A 24032-nucleotide genomic window follows, 5' to 3' on the forward strand; every position below is an offset into this window, starting at 1 on the left:
CTGAGGGGCGGGCTTGGCGCACATGCGCTCTTCGGCAGAGCCCTGAGGCCCCTGTCTGTCTCCCGCAGCCTTCGCACATCCGAGACGAGCTACCTGAACGAAGCCTTCTCCTTCTACTCTGCAATCCGGCAGAGGTCCTACTACTCGCAAGTCAACAAAGAAGACAGGTCAGGCCATGCCTCCGTCTTGTGAGTTTTGTCATTTTTAACAGCGAGGCGCGCGCGGCTTGGTGGGCGGAGGGCGGCAGCTCTCCGATGAGCTTGGCATCCCCTGACAACTTGCATGGGTTTACTGCTACTATTTTTTAAATATATCATTTACTGTTTATTTTTATGCCTGTGGGCTTCAGAGGCATTTAACTTCATTTTACTTCAGTACTCCTGACCAGTCTCGCCTTCCCTCCTTTTTTACCTTGGCACCCTCTCACCTGTGGCCAAACACAAAACTGTACATGCATAAAGAGATGCATTTAATGTTAGAAAAACATTTTGGGGGAGGGGGGGCAATGGATCTTGGAGGGTATGTTGTGGGGGGTTAACTCTTCTCCTTCCATCTTGCTGTTTTACCAGAGGCCTCAGGGCCTCCGGCATAATTGCTGGCCTTCAAGGACCCGACTCCAGAAGTTGGGGAACATGGGAAGCTATCTTCTGCTGAGTTGAGCCACTGGTCCACCTATCTCGGTATTGTTCACACTGACTGGCAGCATCTCCCCAGGGTTTCAAGCAGGGGCCTTGCCCCGCCTGCCTTAGAGATGGCTGCCAGGAATTGAACCTGGAACCTTCTGTGTGCAAACCCTGGGCTATGCCACTGAGCTGCAGCTCCTCCTTAAACCCTTTTCCTACACGTGCTAGGGATTAAATTGTTTTGGTTACATGGCAACCATTGGACAGAAGGGTCATTACATGATGCAGCTTGATATTTCCCCATAGGAACTATCTCTTTCCTGTCCTGTTGCTTCCATTCACTGAATGGCTTTTGTCCTGTTTTTTTTTCCTTTTATTCCCCTTTCACCCCAGACCGGAACTGGTAGTGAAGAAACTGCGTTATTATGCACGGTTCATTGTGGTTTGCCTTTTACTCAACAAAATGGATGTTGTCAAGGATCTTGTGAAGGTAAGCAAGAGCCACCAGTGTGGTGGGGCTGCGTAAAAAAGTGAATGCAGTGCTGGGCTGAGTCCAGAGCCTGATAAGCTAGAGTTCTACTCTACTTTGTGCTAATCGGACCCCACTTGAGATGCTACATCCAGTTTTGGGCTTCACATTTGAAGGAAGATATGCCGGTTCAGAGGAGGGCAGTTAAGTTGGCTAGGGGTCTGGAAACAAAGTCCTGGAGGAACAGTTTAAAATAAGCCAGGTGCATTTAACCTGGAGAAGGGAAGACTAATGGGTGATACCATAAGCCCTCTTCAAGCATCTGGTGGGCTGTCATGCAGAAGGAGAGAACTCCCTCTCGCTCTGTGGCTGCTGAGGACAGGGCTAGAACCAGTGGATTGAAACTACAGGGAAATAGATTTGGGGTAGACAGTGAAACGATATACTCGGGCAGTTGTGGGTTCTCCCTTGCCTGAGGTTTTCAAGCAGAAGCTGGTTGGCTGTCATGCCAGGGCTGCTGTATTCACCTGTGCTGAGCAAGGGGTTGGACATGATGATCTCCAAGATCCCTTCCAACTCAGTTTGTAAATCTGGGCGCACCGTGCTAGTGGGAGGGATCCTGGGTGTATGAAGCAGCTGGCTAAGGCCGATGGTTTTCTGCCCCCTAAGTTTAACCCCCGACTTATCCTCTTGTCTGATCTTGGAAGCTAAGCAGGGTCAGGCTTGGTTAGTACTTGGATGGGAGACCGCCTGGGAATACTGGGTGCTGTAGGCTTATACCATAGTCTTTCGAGACTGAAGGTTGCCAACCGTGTGGAGATATCGGGGGTTGAACCTGGGACCTTCTGAATGCTACAGAAGGACTCTGGGCTACGTTCCCACTTCCCACGGCACCCTCAGGTACTTTTCCTAGCACCTATAGTACTCTTGCTTCTTTTGGCCTCTCTTAATTGTTGAAACCTTGTACATCCAAGCCCTGCCCACACAATTGAGCCAAACTAGCACTATACTAGAAGCTCCAGCATCCATGAAACACTGTGCATCATCCCTCTGCTTTTCCAGGAGTTGTCGGATGAGATTGAAGATTACACACATCGCTTCAACACTGAGGATCAGGTGGAGTGGAGCCTGGTCCTCCAAGAGGTGGCAGCTTTCATTGAAGTAAGAAGAAAGGGGCGAGGCATAAATCTCCAGGTTCTAAGTGGGGGTGCACATGTAACGATGGCTGGATTCTGCGGAGAGGATTTCTTGTGTTGCAGCCTTCCTTGCTGCTTCTAGGAGAGGGCTTGTTCTAAAACATCAGACCTCCACTCCCAGTAGTCTGGCTGCAGCTCCTTCTGTGTTGCGGAAGCAGACTAAGTATAGATTAACTGGGAAATAAAATCCCAAAGTGCGTTGATTGTGCCTTTTGGTGTTAATCTGCTCCGTTGCCCTTCCATCCAGCTTAGTTGAGTTGGATTTAAGAGAAGAGGGCCTGAAATGTACACACTAACGCCGTATTTGGGGATGGAATTTAGAAACCCAGCTTGTCTCTGGGAAGGCTAATTTCTGCTTCTGTCTAAGCAGTGCTGTTTTATCTGTTCCAGCGAGGAGTAAAAATTAACCCTGGTTGGACTGTGCTCGTCAATGGGTGCTCACTCCTTCACTGGCCCTCTTTTTCCAGGCAGATCCTGTGATGGTTTTGAATGACGACAACACCCTTGTGATCCTCTCCAACCGCCTCTCTGAAACAGGAGCCCCCTTGCTGGAGCAGGGAATGATTGTGGGGCAGTTAACGCTAGCAGATGCCCTTATAATTGGGAACTGCAACAATCAGGTAGGCTTCTGCAAGTGAGCGTTTTTGTCCAGTGTCCCCAGAAGTGGCAAGCTTTGGTTGGAGCATTTAAGGAAACGAGTGTCCAGCCTTTAGTCAAAGCGAGACTACAAAGAAGGCACAGAGCAGGGCCTTCTTGGTGTAGACCCCACCTATCTCTGGAATTCCCTGTGTAGTGGAGGTCTGCCTCGCAATGTCTTCGCTCAGTTTCTGCTGGAAGGCAAAGGCATTTTTGAATCAAAGTCCCTTCCTATGGTATCTGATTAAATAGGGATCAGGCATTGACTATCACTGCTGTTTTCTGTTCTGTTTCAGTGTTTAAACTATATTATATTATTTCACCTTTCTTTGTAAAAAAACACAATAAAACCTAGACATAGCAAAAGAAACATTTTAAATAAGTGAAGCATCTTCAGCCTAAATAAATAGCAAATAGGCAAAGTAAGTCAACTTATTTCCATCCCCACAAAGTCTCCTCCCTCCCTCTCCTCCTTCCCAGTTCCATCAACAAATATCAAACAGTTCCCTTAATTTAAGGGAAAGTATTGCTATATCGTTTTTATTTTTGTTTTGTTTTGTGTATAAATAAACGGCAAAAAAAAAATCAATCAGAAGTGGCTCAAAGGTTGAGGTTTTTATTGTTTAAATATTTTCTGCTTAAATATAATTTTCTGCAGTCTGTTTCTGTATTTCTTTGCACACCTTTCTAATAGAAAATTAGTATATAGGTATGTTCTTTGAATGGTTCTATTCCCCCATCCGCATTAGACCAAAAAGGCTCTCGCTGTGCCTGATATGATTTGAGTTGCAACTGGCTCTCTTGTAGGTCAAGTTTAGTGAGCTGACAATCGACATGTTTCGGATGCTGCAAGCCCTGGAGAGAGAGCCAATGAACTTGGCTTCGCAAATGAACAAGCCTGGCTTACAGGCAAGTCTCTCTGGTTTTATTTTTCACTTTTAAAGCCTCTTCTCCCTCCCCCCCCCACTGTGGCCATGCCCCTTATATCTCCACTCTTGCAACCTGGTCACATTGCTCCCCGTCATCATTGCTTCTCCCACTTCATGACCCTGAGCTGTCCTAAATCTTCTTTTCTCTCAAAAAGACTGAGCTCTTGCCTGGAGTTGCCTTCCAGGCAACTCTAGATATCCTGCCGTTCTCAGCCAGTGCTCAGCTGTGGCTGACCTCCTGACAGCAGCACTGATGCACCATGGGAGCAAATGGAAATGGTGACTCCGGGGATGTGGGCGGAAGTTGCTCCCTGATTGGAAAACTGTCGGCTGATTTAATGATAGGAGAACACCTTGGCAGAAATAAACCGTAACTGTTCCTTTTTTCTTTCTGTTAAAATGCCTTAGGAATGTATGTTTCCCTTAAAACAGGAGACCACAGAAAAACCAGCCAGAAGGGAAAACCCTCACAAGTACTTGCTATACAAGCCAACCTTCAGCCAGTTGTATACCTTCCTGGCTGCATCATTTAAGGTTTGTGCAAAAGAGGATGGTGGTAGAATTTCCCACCACAAGACTTTGCTAAGTCAAAAATGCAGCCGGGACCCCTGTGCTTTGGGGAGTATGTTTGAAAGCAGATTGCCGTGAATCGCGAGGCTTTTGTATGTATGAATTATTACCCTTGTGTCAGACCCCTTGGATCCATCCAGCTCCCTATTGCACATTCAGCAGCACTTCAGAGTCTCAGGCGGGGGTCTTTCCCGGGCATATCTGGTGATGCTGCTGTTGGGGTGCTTGGGTAGCCTGGGTGCTTCTGGGTGGAAATAGGAGGCCCACCTGTTGTTGCTTTGCATGCAGTGGAGCTCCTTTAGCAAATGCAAGTCTAGAAGTGGGAAGAAGTCAGACTGACTGTGGGTGGAGACGGACAATATTTTTAATAGCCCCGGGAGGCAGGGAGGTCAAAAAAGCTTACAAGAGATAGAATCGCATTAAAAGTCAAGCAGGAGGAACAGAAACAATGCCGTTTCTGCACAATGCCAGGATCATTCAGGCAGAGTTTTTGGCCCTTGACTCTGGACTCCCTGAGCATCCTCTGGGTGTTACCCTCCCAGATCCTGGGCTTGCCAGTCCCTGCTCTAGATTTGCACAGTCAGGCCTGTCGGGTATCCTTGTTACTCTTTGCGAACTGTAAGTGTGCCCTAGAAAACGCTGAGCGCTCATTGCTTTGTATACATTGCAGAAGATGATCAGTTGTGGTAAGTTGGCTGTCTTTGGGGAAGCTTGTTCTCTTTTCCCGATCTCATCAAAGAAATGTCCCTCCTGGAATTCAGCAACGGAATTGTGCATTTGGAATTTAAACGCTTGCTTCTCCCCACCCATCCCTGACCCTTTCTACCCCCTTCCTTCCTTCCTTCTCCTGCCAACCTTACAGGAGCTGCCTGCGAACAGCGTCCTGTTGATCTACCTGTCAGCTACTGGCGTATTCCCTTCAGGTCGTTCGGACAGTGAAGGTACAAATAAAGGAATGCTCCCTGTCATGCGCAGGGCTTGAATTCTCTTTATGATCTGTGGACCGACAGGTCTCCAAACTCCTCTTCCCTCCCAAAGGACAAGCACCTCTCCCCCAAGTGGGCCGGCTTTCCTTTGCTGACACGGCACTTCTGAAAGTGCCGCATTCCGGGTTTGCTTCTCAGTCCACCTTTTGGGCCGCACATGTCAGGTTTTCAGGCATCAACAGCAGCACGCTGGTTCAGACAGTTACCGGCCTGGCAATCCTCCTGGTGTGGTGAACGACACCCTTCCACTACACAGGCAGTATATGCAAGTTGGGTGCGTCTGCGCTGCTCCCAATTTCAAATTATTCTTCCCTGGGTTAGAGAAGAAGAGATGGCTTGGGGGGGGAACTAGAGGACTCTCCACGGAGCACTTGCCTTGCTGTTTATGCCGCACTACATATATGTATATTTTTCTTTGTTTAATGGCATAACTTGTATACTGCGTTTCTGCTTGTATAACCAAAGCAGTGGACAAACATGCCCCTTTCAAACCATTTCTGCAATCAAACTAATACAGCCTGTTACAGCGGCAGAGGAAAGAAAGTTCAGTCGCTGAAGTAACTCGCAAGCAGCAAGCCGAAGAAAGCCATTCCACACCAAGCTGCGGGTTTGGTGAAGAAGTGCAATCCAGGCATAAACACAAAAGGCAGGAACACTGACGGGATCAGGGGGGCCACCTGGGTCGCTGAGAAGGCCCTGCCTTTGGTGCATGCATAAGAGTTTGACAGTTGGCTGCCAGCCACAGTCCACATCCCTGCAGTGGCCTCGAGACCCTCAGGTTCTCATTGCCACCTTCATGCTTGCCTGTCCTCTGACCCAGAGGGGATGAGCAAATGGATGGTACCAGCGAGCACGGCATGGTGGCCAGGTGTGTCCGCTAAGAGAGCCTGCTTAGAGTTACCAACCTAAAGGCTCTCCCTACAACCTGCAACCATCACGGGGCGTGCCCCTGCTCGTCCACTACACAAAGAGGATTGCCAGAGCAATAAGTTTGTGAGCTGAGTTTGAAACTGATAGTGCCTGTCAGGCTTACCTGGCCCTTCCTTGAAACGGTTTGAGCACGAAACAGCTATTGGTGACATCCAAGTGTGGCCAGAGGGTGGCTGTGCTTTGAAAAGGGTTATAGAGATGTTGGTTACTCCTCCTGTTTTGATCATCATGGCAATTCAAGCCCTTGTCATGACTTCAGTGATTTCCCTCCACCTACCCCCCTACTCTCCTTCCCATCTATTCAACCTGGCAAAATATCGGGATGCAGCTGCCATCTTGTTTTAAAAACGCACCAAAAATGCTATCTGAAGCTGACCGCTTGGACCGAACCTCCCAAAAACGATTGGGCTCCCGTGGAATTGTTGGCATTAAATGAAGAAATTCTTCCCAAAAGACTTTGTGTATCAATTTCACTCCATCCACTTAAGACTTGCATTCCTTTATAAGATGCATGCTTGTTCCATCTTCCTTGCATGAGTCATCAAACCTTTCCAGATATTTGCACCAAAAAAACCCCTGTAAAATCTTTTGTTACGGGGTTTTTAAAAAATTGCTTTTGAAGCAGCGGTATAAGATTTGATTTTTCTGTGTGCTTTGGTCCCAAATCCTGTCTCCCTCTCCGTAGCCTATGTTTAAAGTCTGCTGCATGACAGCTGCTTGTTCTTCCCCTTGTACCGTAGAACAAGCACCCCATCTCTGTCCTTTGGAGAGCCTCCTGAATTCCCCGTTATTTCCCAGGGGGCTTGCTAAGAGGCCCACCCAGAATTTCAGAATTCAGTCTTCCTGTGTAGCCCTCCCACGTGCTCACACCCTAGATGTGCCCAAGCTGATCCCTGTCACTCCAATGTGACTGACTTCCCGAGCTGAGTCTGTTTAATGCAGTCTCCCATTTACATCAGAGCCACCAGCTATTAGCTTAGCAGAAGCTAATAGCAGAGGCCTCTGTTTCAGCATCTTCTGCTTATAACACAGAGGGTAATCTACAGGGGTGCTGTTTCACAAAGTCATGACCTCTTATGAAACAGGATTTCTATGAAAGATCAGCTTATGCAGAGCATCTTGATGGTTTCTTCTTTAACAGGCCCGCTTGTTGCGGAAGCCAGTAAGGGACCAAGGAGGGCCTTTGAGGGATCAAGTGGAACCTTCAGTACCCTATACAGTATCTTAACCCTGCTTTTTTCCCTGGTCCTGCTTGTCTGCCAGTCCTTATCTTTGTGCTCCAAACCTTTCTCTCTTTCCGGTCTACCAGGTTACAGTTGTATTTTGGAAAACCCAAGTCTTGGAAGCAGCATAAGTGATTCAGAATTAATGGTCAGTTTTTCATGCCTGATTCCAGTGTGCAAGATTCTTGATCCAGCCCAAGATACTGTGGTTGAGAATTCAAATAAAGAGTCTTAGATCACATGCTGGGCCACAATCTGCCCTTAAGGTTTAAGTCTATCCCTCTGTCTCGAGGAAAGCCCTAGGAAGGCGAGCGCTGTTGGGTCAACTCTCAAAACTGTTCCCCTAGTAATTATCCATTCAGTAACTAGTTAGCAAATAGGACTTGATGACATATATAAATCTCCACTGGGTGGGGAGGACTAAAAGCCAACTCTGTTTGAAAACTGCATGGTCTTGTTTTGGAAAACTAGGAAATCCCAATGGGCAGTTGCCATGCTGGCGCTGCAGCCCCCATAAATTGTATAGCTGTTATCAAGAAGCTCCTTCAACAAACAGCTCTGTCCCTTTGAAAAGCTTTCCAAAGCGCATGCCTCTGTTGGCCTCTCTGGTCGCATTCCCTGTGGTGGTGGCTGGTGTTCACAGCAACTCTGGAAAGGTTCTTGTTGATGTGTTAATGTGTTGAAAGGGTGGATTCCAGTTCTCAGTTGGATTGCTTACATTGTGGTGTTTTTTTTTGTTTTTTTTACAATGTGTTGTAGATTAATCATTGCAGCAATAATGAAATAAACACGGTTCTCATTAGATAGGCCTCAAATGAGGCTCAGCTGTGTATCCTTTTGGTTCTCCATAATCTCAGGCTGGGGTAGATGGCTCTTGGCTAGTTCCGAGGCTCAGGGCAATTTAATTCTGACAGCTCTGTCCAAGTTCTAAATCAAGGTACTGTAGGGATTATATAGGGAATGCAGTGACTGTAGCATCCAGTCTGCTTCCCAAAATCAAATAAGCAATTCAAAAGCTGATCCATGTACAGTGTTGCGTTATTGCAGTGGAAGGCAGAAGTTGGACTAACGCAAATGCACAAGCTGGTGGTTAGTCACAGTCTGCAAGGTCTTGAAGGGGGGAGGTTTCTCGTTTTCCCCCATTTGGGACTGTATTTTCTCTGCCGTGTTTGTTTCATTGTCAACCTGGCTGTACTGCTGCTGTTCAACCGGGCTTCTGTTTGCCGTCTGTAGGTCCCTATGATTTTGGGGGTGTCCTGACAAACAGCAACCGGGACATTATAAACGGGGACGGCATCCACAAGCGGAACCAGTCGTACAAGGAGATGCATTGGTGAGTGGCCTGTTCCTGGGCGAGCAGGTGGCAAGCTGCATCCTGAGCTTGGAATTACTAAACAACGCTTGGGAATACCGGGTGCTGTAGGCTTATACCATGATCTCGGAAGCTAAGCAGAGTCAGGCCTGGTTAGTACTTGGATGGGAGACCGCCTGGGAATTCCAGGTGCTGTAGGCTTATACCATGATCTGGGAAGCTAAGCAGGGTCAGGCCTGGTTAGTACTTGGATGGGAGACCACCTGGGAATTCCAGGTGCTGTAGGCTTATACCATGATCTCGGAAGCTAAGCAGGGTCAGGCCCGGTTAGTACTTGGATGGGAGACCACCTGGGAATTCCAGGTGCTGTAGGCTTATACCATGATCTCGGAAGCTAAGCAGGGTCAGGCCCGGTTAGTACTTGGATGGGAGACCGCCTGGGAATACCAGGTGCTGTAGGCTTATACCATGATCTCGGAAGCTAAGCAGGGTCAGGCCTGGTTAGTATTTGGATGGGAGTCCGCCTGGGAATACCAGGTGCTGTAGGCTTCTACCATGATCTCGGAAGCTAAGCAGAGTCAGGCCTGGTTAGTACTTGGATGGGAGACCGCTTGGGAATACCGGGTGCTGTAGGCTTATACCATAGTCTTTCGAGACTGAAGGTTGCCAACCATTTTTGACAAAAATGCTCTTTTGCTGCTCATGTGGTTTCAGTCTTGGTGTTGGGTTCATCAAAACATTGAATCCTGATTGCATGTATTTTTTCTCTTAATGTATAGAGTCCTAAATCATTCAGTCCTTATGTATTTGTTCTCGGCCATTTCCATTTGAATTAAGATCTCCTTGCTGGCCTTCTGGTGGGGGTACAAGGCTCTTCTTTGCTGTTTAGCCCTCCTGCCTTAAGCTTTTTGCCTGTTCCCTTAATTGTCCTCTGGTTTTTGATGCTGTTAAAGTGGTGGGTTTGTTTTGCTGTTTTCTTTTATAGATTGTTTTGTTTCTCTCTTTGCCACCTGTTTCACTGACTGTTCTTTAAACATACTGTTGTAAGCTGGCATTCCGGTTGTGGAGGAAAAGTGGGGCGTAAATGATTTAAAATATTTCCATAGATCACTTTGGTTTCCTCGTGCTTTTTCTTTAGCAGGTGAACTGGGGCAGATCTAAGGGAGATTGAAATGTAGAATGGCGGTATCCATTTCCAACCTCCTCTGAAGATTTCCTCTTCTCTCTTCTAGCCTGCATCCCGGCGATCTCTATCCTTTCACAAGGAAGCCTCTGTTTATCATAGTGGACTCTTCTAACAGTGTGGCCTACAAGGTAATGCTTCCGCAAGCGGCCATTGGTAATGTGTGTGTAGATTGAGCTTAGACTTCAAATCTAAAGGAGTTTGAGAGTTTGAGTTTGAGTCAGTGGATAGAGTTTGAGTTGGTGGATATTGCTTAAGCCAGTTCTGGTGGCTGAGAATGTGAGCTTTAAAAATAAAAGTTTAAAAATCCAAGCTTCTGGTTCTCACTGTTTCAGACCCAGGACATGGCTATCTCGTTTGCCTCAGACCACTTAGCTGAAGCTAACTAAGCAGGTCCAGGTCTGGCCAGTGCCGGATGGGAGAACACCTGGGAAACCCCACTTATATGCTGCCTTGAGATCCAGCTTGGACAAAAGGCAGAACACAGATTTCCTTGATTCAGCATTTTGAGTTTGTTTTAAGCAAAGGTCCTTGTAGTACTGTGTGCAGCAAAGTTGGTTTGCAGTATAAATTACATGTGGATCAGATGTTTCTGAAATGTAAAGGGACGGTACTCCTCTTTCAAGAAAGAACAAGTCATGACTGAATCTTGAGTTTTCCTAACTTCCAGATTTGGGACTGCGCTTTATGCCAAATTCCCAAAATGCAGCTGGCAACTATGAGTTGTTCCTGCTGGTTCTGGTTTTTTAAACCGTTCCTCATCTGCGCCTGGACCTACCAACTCGTAGATCTGCTTTGGTTATCTCATGGCCTGGAGCTTTTTGCTTAATTAGGCACAATTGGGGTGGGGGTGAGGAGAGAAGTCAAGAGAGAAGTGAGGTGAATTGTGTGGTCAGAATCAGCTGGCCACTAGAATTTTAACCAGCTTTATAGGAATTGGCCTATTGAATCTTGGTGCAACTGAAGCTGTTGGAAGCTGCTATCGTACTTGAATTTTAGATAGAAACCAAAAGTTGTGGTTGTAGTTCCTATGCATTTTTATCCCAGGTGCATGGCCTCTTTTTATATACCTTTTCCGCCATGGGGCACGTACAAGGAAGTAGAAAATTTATCTCTTGGCTTGGTTGTTTGCCTCTATGCTGCCTCTAGCTGCCAGGCTGTCATGATAGAAAACTGTATTTTCATATTTTCACAGCGTGATCCTTAAGCTTTTGTTCCAAACTGAGCGTAAATGCCTGTCTTCATTTCTGGTGGGCCTTTTGGGTACGTGCGTTTTAAGAACATTTTGTGCTCGTTTTATCTGCTGCAGTTCTTCACTTCCCTTGTCTCCTTTCTCTTTCAGAATTTCACAAACTTATTTGGACAGCCACTGGTGTGCCTACTCTCTCCAACCACGTACCCAAAAGCATTGCAAGGTAGGAAGGTGTTTCTCCTGCGTAGCAGGATTTTCACTCGTTGCCTTAAAATTCAGTATTTAAAAAATGCCAGTGAATGGAGGTCCTTGCTTCCCAGGTTAAAATCTGCTGCAACACCTTTTCTGTGTGACCCTCTGAGCCTCTGTGAGCAACAGAGCACCTCCTGTTTTCTGGGAGCGTGCAGTAAATGTCACATTAGCATACTTGTTGAGACTGACATTTGCCACTGATTAAACGAACATATACCCTGGACACCTGGTGAAGCTGCTTTGATGTAGTCCTAATGTTGTCCCATTGGTGGGGGCGTTAATCATTCCCTTTCTCTGTTTTTTTTTGGGGTTTTTTTTAGCAAACTGCCACCAAGTGTGTGTCTGGCTGCAGAGTATTAGTAGATATCTGGTCTGCATAGTAAGTTCTGCCTGGTGGCTGTCTTCTGAAATTGCTTTAGGGAAATGTCATAAAGCCTCGGACAGCTCGCCCTAACCCAACCTGCTCTGCTCCACAGCTTAGGGGAGGGCCTGTAGCTCAGTGGTAGAGCCCCTGCTTTGCACACAGAGTTCAATATTCAATCCCCAACAGCATCTCCAAATAGAACTGGGAAACACCCCTCTCTGATTGTTCAGGATTTCACAGCCAACCAGTAGCCTGACTCAGCGGAAAGCAGCCTCCTATAGTTGTATATGCTCCTGCTGTTGTGAGACAGTGGATGGTCCCATATAAGGACATCAGAACTTTTGTTTGCTTTGGCTTACGATCTTAAGATCTAACCAGTGAAGTGATGGAAATAAAACTTTTGCTCACCGAAGAAAAAGAAATCTGAATCAAGTGGGGAGGGGGCGGCAGGGAAGATTTGAAATATCTCATTTCTTCAGGAGGCAAAGAAAAGCAGAATGTGTCGCGATGCAAGGAAGTAAGTGGTAGATGTACACACACCCTTCCTTCCAAGACACGTACTGCCCAGAGGTATATTTAGTATACAAACCGTGGTCGTGCTGTCTACGCTGGCATTGAAATTCATACAGATAAAGGGACAGGGGGTGTGTATTCTGGCCTCTTCCACTGCCACAGAAGCTGTGATAAGACTGTCTTTAGGGATTTACTTGGCTGGCCTAACTTAATAGAAGGCTCGCTGCGCTGACTTAATAATCTAATTAGGGAGCTAAATATTTGCTCAATAAAGCTCTCTATATCTATTAACTTTCCAACCCATTTTTCCAGTCCCTATAACTGTAAATGGTTCTGGTGTGTCGCTCTCTGAGAGAGCTGCCCCTTTACTGCTACTTCCCAGCATGAAGTCCAGTCTGGTGACATAATTTGTGACACAGGAAGGTGGTGGTCAGCCTTGAATGCATGAGAGAAGCTGGAGACTTCACCGTTTGCCTTTTGAGGTAAGTTCTATTATGTGCCAACAGGTTTTGAGTGCAAAAAAAATAAGTGTTGATCCTGTGAAAATATCGATAAATGAGTCCAGAGGGATACTGAAAATAATGGAACTTGCCTTTAAAATTATAAAAAACGGTGAATGTCTCCAGCGGGGGGGCGGGTCAAGTGGGGGGCCCTGTTTGGTGGTGTACGTACTGATTGCAGCCTTAAATGCAGTATTCAATCCCCTTTTTCCTTGTTCTGCTTAGTCTTACAAATTAAGCTAGTCACATTGATGGATCAGCTTTCATTCTCGCTAATAATTGGGATGGTGATTGAAGAGGCACATCTTTGGAGGGGTGGGGTTGGGGTCAATCTTTTCAGGGTGGTATTGTGTTTCTGTCCTCACTGGGGTAATGGTTTCAGGTTTGCTGGTGCTGACATGCATTTAATCCAACTGTAAATTCTTAGTTGCTCCCTGTAACTCTGGAATTTCCCCTCTGTTAAGGACTTGCTAAAGTGCAGACCCACGTACCTTTCTGAAGAAATGTAAAACATACGTAACGCGACAGGCTTTGGGGGGCTCAGGGTTACGTCATTAAAACATGTGGAAATATCAATCAGTGTGATGAAACCGTGCTGGTCCTGGACATTTGTCATCCTCACTTTGAGCCTTATTTACCGAATTGTCAATAAAAAGCAGCGTCCGTTGCGTATTTAACTTCCAAGGCTATTTCTCAAATGGGAGATGCATGCAAAACGTCAGACTTTTGAGCTTCCAGTGAATGGGGTGGGGTGGGCGTGGATTTGGCCTTTGACAATTTGACCGAGAGGTTCACCAAAACGAAGCAGTTGTTTCAGAGAGTTGACGACAATCCTAACGGTGGGGGATAGTTCGGAATGGCACGTCTCTGCCACTGTTGAGGGCTGCAGTTTTTCCGCCTGTTTTCGTATGCTGAGCGCCGGATGTTGTGTGTGTTGCCTTCTAGATCAGTCACAACGAGGGAGCCTCTTCACCTTCTTTCTGAACAACCCTCTAATGGCATTCCTGTTTGTCTCTGGATTATCGAGCATGCGCAAAGGATTGTGGGACAAGTGTCACGATTACCTCCGAAAAATCAACCGGGATATTGCACAGTTGCTGACTCACTCCCGTTCCATAGGTATGGCCCTCCAGTATGACATACAAGGGTGCCTTTTTTTTTTTTTTTTAAGTTTAGTATCTGGGGTTGGGGAAGATAGAAAGCATCTCCGCTCCATGCCTTCTGAATCTAGCTTTAAGTCCCTCACCTTCTTCCTCTCTGCAGATCAGGCCTTTCTCCAGTTTTTTGGAGATGAGTTCCTTCGCCTTCTTCTGACAAGATTCGTCTTCTGCTCGGCCACCATGAGGATGCACAAAATCTTCCGGGTATGCCAGGGAGCTCTTCCTTCCTCTCTGTCAGACTGGTTCGTTGATGGGTACTGTCATGCATTCAGCGGGGCTTCACCTTGGGGGTGAAAGGCTGTGGTCTGTGCTTGCAAGCAAGCCTCTGTTCTCAAATGCTTCAACTCTGATGTGCTAAAAGGATGAAGCACTTGGCAACGAGGATGCCCTTTGCTTTTGCTGGTGGGTATCGCAAACTTACTTACTGTTTACCGAAACCCTTTGCAGTTAGTGTATGGGCTAGTCATTTAGTGTATGGGTTAGTCATTTTATGGGTCTCTTATAACCATGTGTCTGCATACCAGTGTCTAGTACTGGTGCATGAACTATAGTGAGAAACTTTGTGAAATCCATAGTTGTAAAAACCTTTGAGAGCTAGGAAATGGTGGCAGGAAACTATAAAGACTGGCCTAACTCATTCGGCATCCCGAACTGGGTTTGGGCCTGTGTTCCTTGAGCCACAGACCTTCCCATAGCACCCCAGTTTTGAAAGCGAGGGGACTTCGAAAGACAGATTGTGGTGCAGCTTTGGAGGGTGCCGTTCAAAGCAATCAAAAAATCCCGCTGGTAAAGCCCAAGTCCTTGGGAGCCCCTCTGGGTCCCAGCCTGTTCTACATGCATGTGTTCATACATGCCATTTGGGATATGTCAGGATGCACAGGTAAGAGGCTTAAAATACAACTGGCAACTATTTAGAGTTTTGAGATCGGTGCACCTGCGTGAGTAAACCTTTTCATGAAATGAACAAGTGTTAGATGACTGTCTAAGACAGCCATTTTCAACCACTGTGCCGTGGCACACTGGTGTGCTGCGAGTGGTCCAGAGGTGTGCCACAGGAATTTGGGGGAAGGGCATTTATTAATAGGGCCAGTGGGAGATATGAACCCCCACTGGCAGCATGGTATGCCTTGTCAATTGACAAAAACCTGGTGGTGTGCCTTGACCATTTTAGCGCCTTGTCAGTGTGCCATGAGATGAAAAAGGTTGAAAATCACTGGTTTAAGATATTACACCTATACAGTTATTAACATGGGATGCATGTGAGGTTCTGAAACATTAGTTTTCAAGAGCTAACAAGACTGAATGTACTTGGTTGCTCATTCGTGTATTTCTAAGCCTCCCTCCCCCCAACACTACAGCTTGTGGAAGTTGTACTCAAGGAGCTGTGGTCCGTAGTGTGTGTAAGCAAATTCAACAGTACAACTTTTGTAACTGGGCAATTTAAAATACTGTGTTTTGTTTTTCTTCCTTTCCCCTCCCTTTTCTTTATACAGCAGGAAACTAGAAATTATCCCGAATCCTATCCCCAATTGCCAAGGGATGAAACCGTAGAGAATCCGCATCTCCAAAAGCACATTTTGGAGCTGGCTTCCATGTTGGACGTCCGAAACGTTTTCCTGGAGACCACTCTTGATGAGTATTAAAGCAGAAAAGGCATTTTGGCTTTCTTACTGCGGAGGGGTTTTCCAGCCACAGATTTTTTGAAATAGTGCCGTTTTCTAATGTGAAGAATCCCCTAAAGGCGTTTACTTGATTTTTATTTTTGAATTTATGATTATTATTTTTTTAAAGAATAAAATGGCTGTAGGCACAGCTGTTCCATTCTATACGGAGTCAATTTTATAAGCTAATCCTTTCTGCATCTTTTAAAATTTAGACTACAGGAATCCCATGGGTTTTAAATTTTTGATTTGGTGGTTCAAGCCTCCCGCATCACAGATAATCCTAAGTCTTTAAATGCTATTGGTCACTTTTAGCCCGTATGTGGAAATTCTTTATTTTTGTACAATTTTTAAAAAATTGGAAGCAAAAAAGGAACCCCCCCCCCCCCAAGAAGAGAACCATCTTTTACCCCCCCGTGATTTTCTGGATTTGCAATGTGGTTGATGGGACCAGACCATACAGAGCGGAAATAGCAATAAAAGTATTTCAAGACAACAGGCTTGGTCGACTCAAGTTTGAAGGGACGACAGAGTGTTCCCAGAAAATGCCCTGTTCTCCATAAACACCATATTCCAGTAGAAACCCAAGTTGGATGTTGGCTAAGCCTGCCCTCTGGGCTCAAAAGAACGGGATCATGCATTTATTTCCATGTGAAGGAACTGGGCCCAGCTGTTTTTTCTGGGATCACCATCTGTGCTTCTTGCAGAGCCATGGAACTCCTGCCCCAAGAGGATGGTGAGAACCAGTCGATTTGGATTCAGAAATCCTCAAGGGAGAACTGCCTTTCTCCATCCATCAAACAAGTACTGTTCCCCAGCTTTGGCCAGTCAGTGCTAGGGATGGAGAATATTGCCCTTTTCCCTGCACATGGACACATGGCAAGGAGCTGCTTTGAACTACCACTGCCACACTTGCCCTTCGAGAGACTCTTTTCATGGTATTCTTCTAGATCCAGAAGAGCAGTCTGTCCTTGTTTTGTGATCGAAGATGCTAGTTCATGCTGTAGTGTGGTGAAAAGGTCACTGTGTTGTATCTGCTTGTAGGAAAGACCTGTCGGCTTTCTCATGGCCTGTATGAAACATGTCCCGTGTTCCAGTAGGAGGATTCGCATTGTGACCTTTTCAGCAGGGCCCCTTCCATGCTCTTCTAGGCTGTAGGGATCTCTTTACTATTGTAGGAAGGATTTTTCTTAGGGCATTGGGAGAAGTGAATGGTGGCGGCAGGAGAAACTGCCCAGTGACAGTGTTCTGTCTCCAACATGCGCTGAAACAGCTGGAGAGAAGGTATGCAGATGCCACGGAGGATGAAAAGGGATGGCAAGGCTGGAGGGGTGCTGCTTTCCGGTTCTCCTCTGCACTCAACCAGCTGCTGTAGATGAGGTCTGTCCCTAGAGCTACAGCCAAGCACAACCATCCTGCGAGCACTGTGGTCTTGTTCATGTGGTCTCCCTTTTATTCTCTGTTTGGTAACTAGTGCTTTGTACAGCAAAACGGCCTCTCCACCAAGAAAAGGTGGTGCTGTAAATCCTACCACCAGTACTGAAGTCTTAGGTGAATTTTCACCCTTTCAGACTGAAGGAAACAGATCGTGCAGGGAACGTCTGGACAGAAGATGTGGTAGGCTTTGGGTTCTTCATGTCACTTTTGTCCAGATGCTCTTTGATAGCCTCTATCAGAGCCCTGTGTCCGTCATTGCATCGGTGTCAGGAATGGAGTCCAGTGGGAGCTGGTGTCCAGTGTATTAGGCTTAACCCCCCACCCCCAAGGGGAACCTGTAACTCAAGTACTGTTCTTTACTTTGAACACAGTACTTGAACAGGTAAGCATCTTCTGTCACAGGGGTATCTTGAGGTGATAGAAAAATGTAATGCTTTCAAAGCTAGTGTTGAAAGGAGGCGGGTACAATGAAGTCAGAACTTTTTTTTCCTCCCTTTAAACGTTCTACCCAAGTAAATATTGTGGGCTTGGTATCTCTTCCAGCAGGCTGTCATGCAAGACTTGTCTCAGTCGACTATTAGCTGCTGTGCAGGATAAGTCCAGGTGGCCAGCAGGTTGAACGAGACCCATTGCAGAGCTGGGGGTGGGTGGGGAAGGCAGAGTTTGGTAGTGATCGCAAGAGGTGCCTTAAGTTGGGCAAGAAGTGCAATGAGGGCATGAAAAGTTGGCACAGAGGGTGGCAGGACCTTGATTACCCTAGTAAACGCCTGCACTTTCAGCAGGCATGCCAAAGAGCAGTTCAGTAGCAAGGCAGCTAACGTTGGAGTAGGTTTGATAATAGGCACTGATGTATTTTCTTCTGTGGTGCTTTGATCTTCTGGTTCCCTTTTGCCTATTTTTTTGTAAATGGACAATGTAGATGAGAGGTGTTTTGTTTATATGTACAATATGCACTCTGCCTGCCACGGGGGGGGGGAGGAGGAGGTAGGGAATGGGGTGCTGCCTGTAAATGTGTCTATATGTAAATATTTAAATAGGAAGTGTGAGAGTCACATGTATACAGAATGAAGGTGTACACGTAGGCGCTGAGCGGAATTCATTCCACGCAGGGTAGCCGCCCGAAGGATGCCGTTCCTCCGGCTACGGCTGCAGGAGCCTTCAGTTCCGAGGTGGCATTTTGGCTGTATGGACCTTTTTGGAAGACTTCCCAGCCCTGAAACGAGGGCTTTGGACGTCTTTAAACTCAAGACAGACACTCCATTAATTGTGACCTCACAATGCTCACCAAGCAGATTCCGGGCCGCTAACGTGGAAGCTTGTTTGCCTCCCTGTAACACGCTGGTGTCAGGGCAGTTCTGCGCACGCTTTAAGAGACACACAACTGCCTAGAAGTATGAAACCACATCTGTTCTCCATTCTGCAAGTAGAGGTCCTGGCCTAGAGGATTCTTTCTTCCCTATGGCTGTCGCCTTCCAGTGGACCTGTGCTCTGGGGTGCCCCATTCTGCGAGCAGAATTTACCTCCCAGAACAGCATTCCTCAGCATTTGTCCCCCGCAATATTTGTGAAATATTTGTCCTGACTGTCGGTCTGCATCACCACAGAACCAAGTATACACATCAACACAACAGATATGCAAAGCAAAAAGAACTGCAAAGATATATAAAAGAAGCAGATAAATACCCATTAAGGTGAACGTTCTTAAAACAACGTGCAACGTATTTATATTGTCTTGGTCCTCAGCTGCCAGTGCAAATGAGGCTTTTTTTCTTTAAAAAATCAAAAACTTGGTTTGTCTGTCTCTTACTTGACTCAGCTTCCCGCTGGCTTGACCAAGGGCTGAAACATAGTGGGAGTTGAGGCCTTTCCTTTATGAATGAGACAATCAAACAGTGAGGAATACTCTCCACTGTACCAGCTCCATAAAGGCAGTGCTGGATCAAAGGGAGTATTTCTGTAACAGCCATGAAGGACAGCAGAGGGCACTTGCTGAAATCGAAGGCAAGGAAGTGCTCGTTTTTTTTCCAATAGTATATTTAGCTCAAGGAGATAAGCTTCTGCACCCATGATCGAATTTATCATGCAGTATCTTGAAGTGGATCTCCCACTAGACCGCAGCGACAATTCCAGCTTGGCAAAAACAACCCTTACCCTATTTTTGAATTGCGCTTCGGCAGCCGCTAGTTTAAAATTAGAAAAATGTGCTGAATTGAAATCCAAAGGACCTTATCAAATGAACTGTCCTTCATATCCAGATGGCCCTTTTTGGTATTCAGTGAACTTGAAGAAACCAAAACCAGACTTGATTGAATAAGCCGACTGAAGGTCTGCCCTTCGGGATCACGCATGTGACTGAAGCTGGGCGAGTGACAAGGTATTTGTCTTCTTCCAGGCTGCCCCCATAGCACTAAGACCTTTGCCTCAGTTTGTTACGTGGTGTTGGTTGAGGCCAACTTAAAATCCAGAAGCCTTTTGGAGAGGGGCCGTTGTACAGTTGTAGGACCTGTCTGATTTGACCTGTCTCCCACCTTTCTTCAAAGGCAGGAGGAACATCTTCTGAACTGGTGCTCCAACTCTTTGGGCCAAATTTCATGTTGCGTTGAACAAATGATTGGGAATGCAGCTTTAAGCGTGGGTGGGGGGAGATCCAGATTTTGACTGGGCCATGAAGGGTCCTACCTCTTTTGCTTCTGCTGTCTGTCATCCTAGCCTGAATTTCTTCCTGTCTGCAGCTGCCATTTACCAAAAAGTCACAAACCTGACTCATGCTGCAGCCCATGGGAGTACCAGTGCAGTGACATCTCTATGCCTCTCCAATGCAGCATCAGAGGGAAGGAGCACGTCCTGCTTTTAAACTTTGGCTGGAGAAATTTGCAAGCTGAACCAGCATCTGCTTATACAGATTTTCTTGTTGCAACGTCTCCGTCTTGCCGCTTATAGCAGCATTTGGTCAAGGGAACGTTGCCATCAAAACGGTATATTGGTGATTCTTTGCCTAAGCAGGGTGAAATGTTGGCCTAACCATGAGAATCTTTACAACAAAGCGTGAGACATATTAGTCAGGCCATCAAAACTGTTCTGTCCAGGTTGTGGCCATCGCTGGTAACCATTGTTGGAATTTTAAATGTCATGGGTGTGTTGCCAACTTCAGGCTGTGACAGTGAGCTCTAGTAACTTCGGCTGCAATCCTAACCACACTTTCCCGAGAGTAAGCCCCACTGAACAAAATAGGACTTGCTTCTGAGTAGACCTGGTTAGGACTGTGCCCTTCATCTGCTGGGGGATAATTAAGTCAATGTTATTGAGACACTGGTCATCTGATCGCTAACAAGAGAGTAGTGCAGAAATTACATTTACGCCTTGCCTTGTGTCTTGAGTGTTGAACTCCCACAATACACATTGCTACACTTTCTGGATTCTTGCTGAGAACCCTTTAGGAATGAATGGCTTTGAGAATACAACTGCCTACACAATCCTTGTGCCCTGCTGATTTGGTTGCCATGATATGTGTTAATCCTCTCTGATGCCTGTTGTCTCCTTGATTCAAGTCTAAGTGGACCTTTTATGCATTTTGTTCTTGCAAGGGTAATCCATCCAACCCCCTCACATTGAAAATCCATTTTGCTCCCGCATTCTTGTCTGGATTCCAATTTGGAATCTATATTGTATTTATCAAGGTCACAGCTGTGATCAGTTTATGTGAATCAAATCAATTTCAGTGAAACAGACACGTACCCAAAGTATATAAATGAAGCAGGAGTGAGATAAATTGCCTCAAAGCAAGAGGTTCACGGCATCATTGCAGATTCCTCCAGGTCTTTGTTACTTAACCGGAGCCATGCTAACCTAGGCAACAGAATCCGGACATGGACTAAGCTTCCTTAGATATAGTTTTGTATATCTATGCCTTGGCCACAAAGCACAAACAAGCATACTCTCACCATCTTCTTACTGCCCTGTCGAGGGATGATGAAATGGAGAACATGATAGAATTCTGCTTCCCGGAAGAATGGAGCACCTCTTGCCTTTGGGGTCTGCAGGGCGTTCAGCCAATTGAGGAGATGGCCTTTCTCTGTAAATCGTCAAGTGTGTGTTGTGTGTGTTTAATTTAAAAAGCCAGGAACTGCTTATGTTGCACTTCTTGGAACCTGAGACTGAGATACGGGCACGTGACATCTCAGAATCACATTAAAGCAAGCACTCCTTGAGTAAACACGAAAGTTACATGTCAAAACTCTAGGTTTTTTTTAATTGGTGGCTTTGAATTCTAGTACCACTAGGGCCTGATTCTCTTGTGGATCTCTCAGCCTGTGCTTTCAGTGCCATTTTGCATGTTTTGTTTGCTTCTATGGGCCTTGTAAGCTTCTAGCCCTGCAGATGCTTGGTTTGGCTATATAAAAATTGTGGTGTGTTCTCTGATAATAGTGTTTCTCTAGTCCTTCAGTCATATAGGCATGTTTTCGGACAGTGCAGCACAAAACCAACAGTAGATAAAAATGACACTGAACCCTGTGGCACAATTGAATTAACTTTAGTTCACAGCAGCCTTTTTCGACGTCTGATGCCATCAACTTTAAATCAGGAAGAGCTATGGATGCACAGAAAACAAAAGCTTTTGAACTCTTGATGCCACCCTGGAATAGGGTCCTGACTGAAATTCAAGGAACTGTCATGAGCCGAAGTCCGTCATGCGCAGCTTAACCCCATACTAATTTACAGGAAACCAGTTAACAGGACTTAACAAACTTGCATTAGGAAGTGGTACGCTATTGCTTTTTTTTAAATACAAAAAAATGTATCTTATTTGGAAGTTGAAATAACTTGCCTTCTTAGTGGTTAAAAAAAGAGAGAACTTTTCATAATCTGTGGCAAATACATGTCTGTAATTGAGATGTTGAACTGTGATGCCAGTTGTACGGAATATACAGCTGTACCTTTTTAAGGTCTGTCTCGTGAAGAGATTGAAAGCACAACCATTTTACATGTTACCTAACCTGTTTTGAGTGCTACTAGTCCATAGTGCATGTGGTGGTGATGATGCTGTAGGGTAACCAACCTCTGTAAAGGTTCACAAAAGCCAGTTACCTTTTTGTTACATGACCATGTCTTGGTGCCAGTTTATCTACATAATGACTTGAGATTTTTACCGACCTTCTTGATCCCGACCAGTGTGCTAACGATATTTTTTGTACGCTGAGAGGATAAGGGGTAATTCTTGTTTACAAAGTTGTAAATGACTCCTTTTTTTTTTGTTCTCTTGCCAAGTTATTGCTTACGCACCATAAGCCCCGGTTGATGTGGAAACCTAACGTCCGTCTCTCGTAATACTGTACAAACTGTGTCTGTCTCTAGTGCATCAGAATTACCTAAGCCATATATGCTCAGTTTCTATCCCCTCTTGACATTTTCCCCATTCGTTGGCTGATAACTGCAAATTCATGCTGTGGTTTGTGCAGATCTGTCTCCAAGGTTTCCCTGTCTCAGCGAGGTGGCTGTGGCAACCCTATGTAAAGGGTTGGGGTCTGTGGCAACCCTTTGTAAACCTAAAGTAGTTGCTACCCCCCCTTCTACTTACTGCTGTCGGGAAGACCTATTCCACAATCTAAAAAAAAATCTCCAAGCTAACACTGTGATTCTCTACAGACACGACACAGCATCAAGGGAACCAAGTACTGCTTTTTTAAAATGTCGTGTTAAGTGACAAGGATAAGGCATTTCTGGGGTTTTGCTGTCCGTGTATTGAAGACTTTCACGTGGGTTAATGTTTGCTTGGGATGTGAGTGCATTCATTTCTGAATTACTGTACATGAATTTTGTATCTGAGACCCTCCCGGATTCTATGTACCACCCATATACAATAAACATATTTGCTTAATTGTGTGCATCTGAGCCTTCAAGAGAGGTGAGGACCCATACGCGGTGTCGGTGGCCCATCTGCGGCTTAGGGCTTTTGCTGACTCTAGGGTTGGCTATTCTTTTTTGCATCTTGGGCCAAGATTTCCATGTGGGGTCAGCAAGATTCTTGGCCCTCTATCTTCAGCAGGGTGGTGGGACTTACTTGGAAGCCAAGCAGTTCTGAGTTGGCAACCTGAATTTCATAAAACGGTTGCAATTCACTTTGTAAAAGGAGTGGTAGTGGGGCAACGGTTTCTCCAAACCCTTAATAGTAATGTGGTGTTGGTAGACTTTAGGTTTTTTAGTACAGCTGTGGCTATTTTATCTGCAGATTCAGGCCTTATGGGTTTAGCTCAGTGGGCATGTGGGACGTAAGCTGGCACGTGTGGTGTTGGCCGGTCCCATCCAGGAGACCTTTCTGGGGCTGCTTCAGGCCTCAGAAAGTCTCCAGTGGCATCCCAGGGACAGCGTGGACCAGCCCCACACCTGTGGGTTGTGGTCTGTGTGGAGGTGAGCAGGTATGGGAAAGGATCCCCTAGAAGCAGTTGTGATGGGGGCCTGTGCCACCCAGGACTATACAATGTCACTGCCAACCCTCCCCCAACTACACACAGGGTGCACCCAGGGCTCCACCGAGGGCTCCTAGAAGGCCCCCTGCAGGCAGCCTCCATGGGTGGGGGTTGCAGCCCCCCAGGGGTCGCTCTGGGCTATGGCCCCCTGACCTCCCCAGGCATGCCAGTGCACCCCAGTCCAGGGTCATGGGGTTGTCTGTCACAGCCAGGAGCCCCCAGCGTGGAGGGGGCTGAGAGGCTGGGGAGCTCCTGGGGGTGGCAGTAGGGGGCCCCCAGCCTGCCACAGCCCCTCTGCCTGGGGCCTCCTAGACTTCCAGTCAGGAGCCCCCCCCCCCACGTGGGCAGTGGCCAGCCTGTGCTCTGTGAGGCCAGAGGGTGGTGTCTGCCCTGACCCTCCCAGCTATGCCACTGGAACACGTGCTGCTGCGGT

The 24032-nt window shown here is 46.5% G+C and overlaps 1 protein-coding gene across 4 annotated transcripts in view; it reads left to right on the plus strand.

Moving 5' to 3' along the window:
- Positions 1-23000, plus strand: part of SCAI (suppressor of cancer cell invasion) — a 48358-nt gene extending 25358 nt beyond the window's left edge. For 2 of the 4 annotated variants that reach the window (XM_066610628.1, XM_066610630.1), the window contains exons 5-17: positions 69-188; positions 1017-1113; positions 2155-2253; positions 2756-2908; positions 3732-3833; positions 4286-4387; positions 5286-5364; positions 8796-8895; positions 10107-10188; positions 11400-11472; positions 13824-13997; positions 14142-14242; positions 15532-23000. In XM_066610628.1, coding sequence (XP_066466725.1) covers positions 69-188; positions 1017-1113; positions 2155-2253; positions 2756-2908; positions 3732-3833; positions 4286-4387; positions 5286-5364; positions 8796-8895; positions 10107-10188; positions 11400-11472; positions 13824-13997; positions 14142-14242; positions 15532-15681 — 1432 coding nt within the window. In that variant the 3' untranslated portion in view covers positions 15682-23000. The remainder of the gene's footprint in view (positions 1-68; positions 189-1016; positions 1114-2154; positions 2254-2755; positions 2909-3731; positions 3834-4285; positions 4388-5285; positions 5365-8795; positions 8896-10106; positions 10189-11399; positions 11473-13823; positions 13998-14141; positions 14243-15531) is intronic. The other 2 variants (XR_010793394.1, XM_066610629.1) reach the window with 2 other exon arrangements.
- The last annotated feature ends 1032 nt before the right edge of the window (positions 23001-24032 follow it).

This window comes from Tiliqua scincoides, chromosome 16 (genome assembly GCF_035046505.1).
Source record: "Tiliqua scincoides isolate rTilSci1 chromosome 16, rTilSci1.hap2, whole genome shotgun sequence".
Classification (NCBI taxonomy): Eukaryota; Metazoa; Chordata; class Lepidosauria; order Squamata; family Scincidae; genus Tiliqua; species Tiliqua scincoides.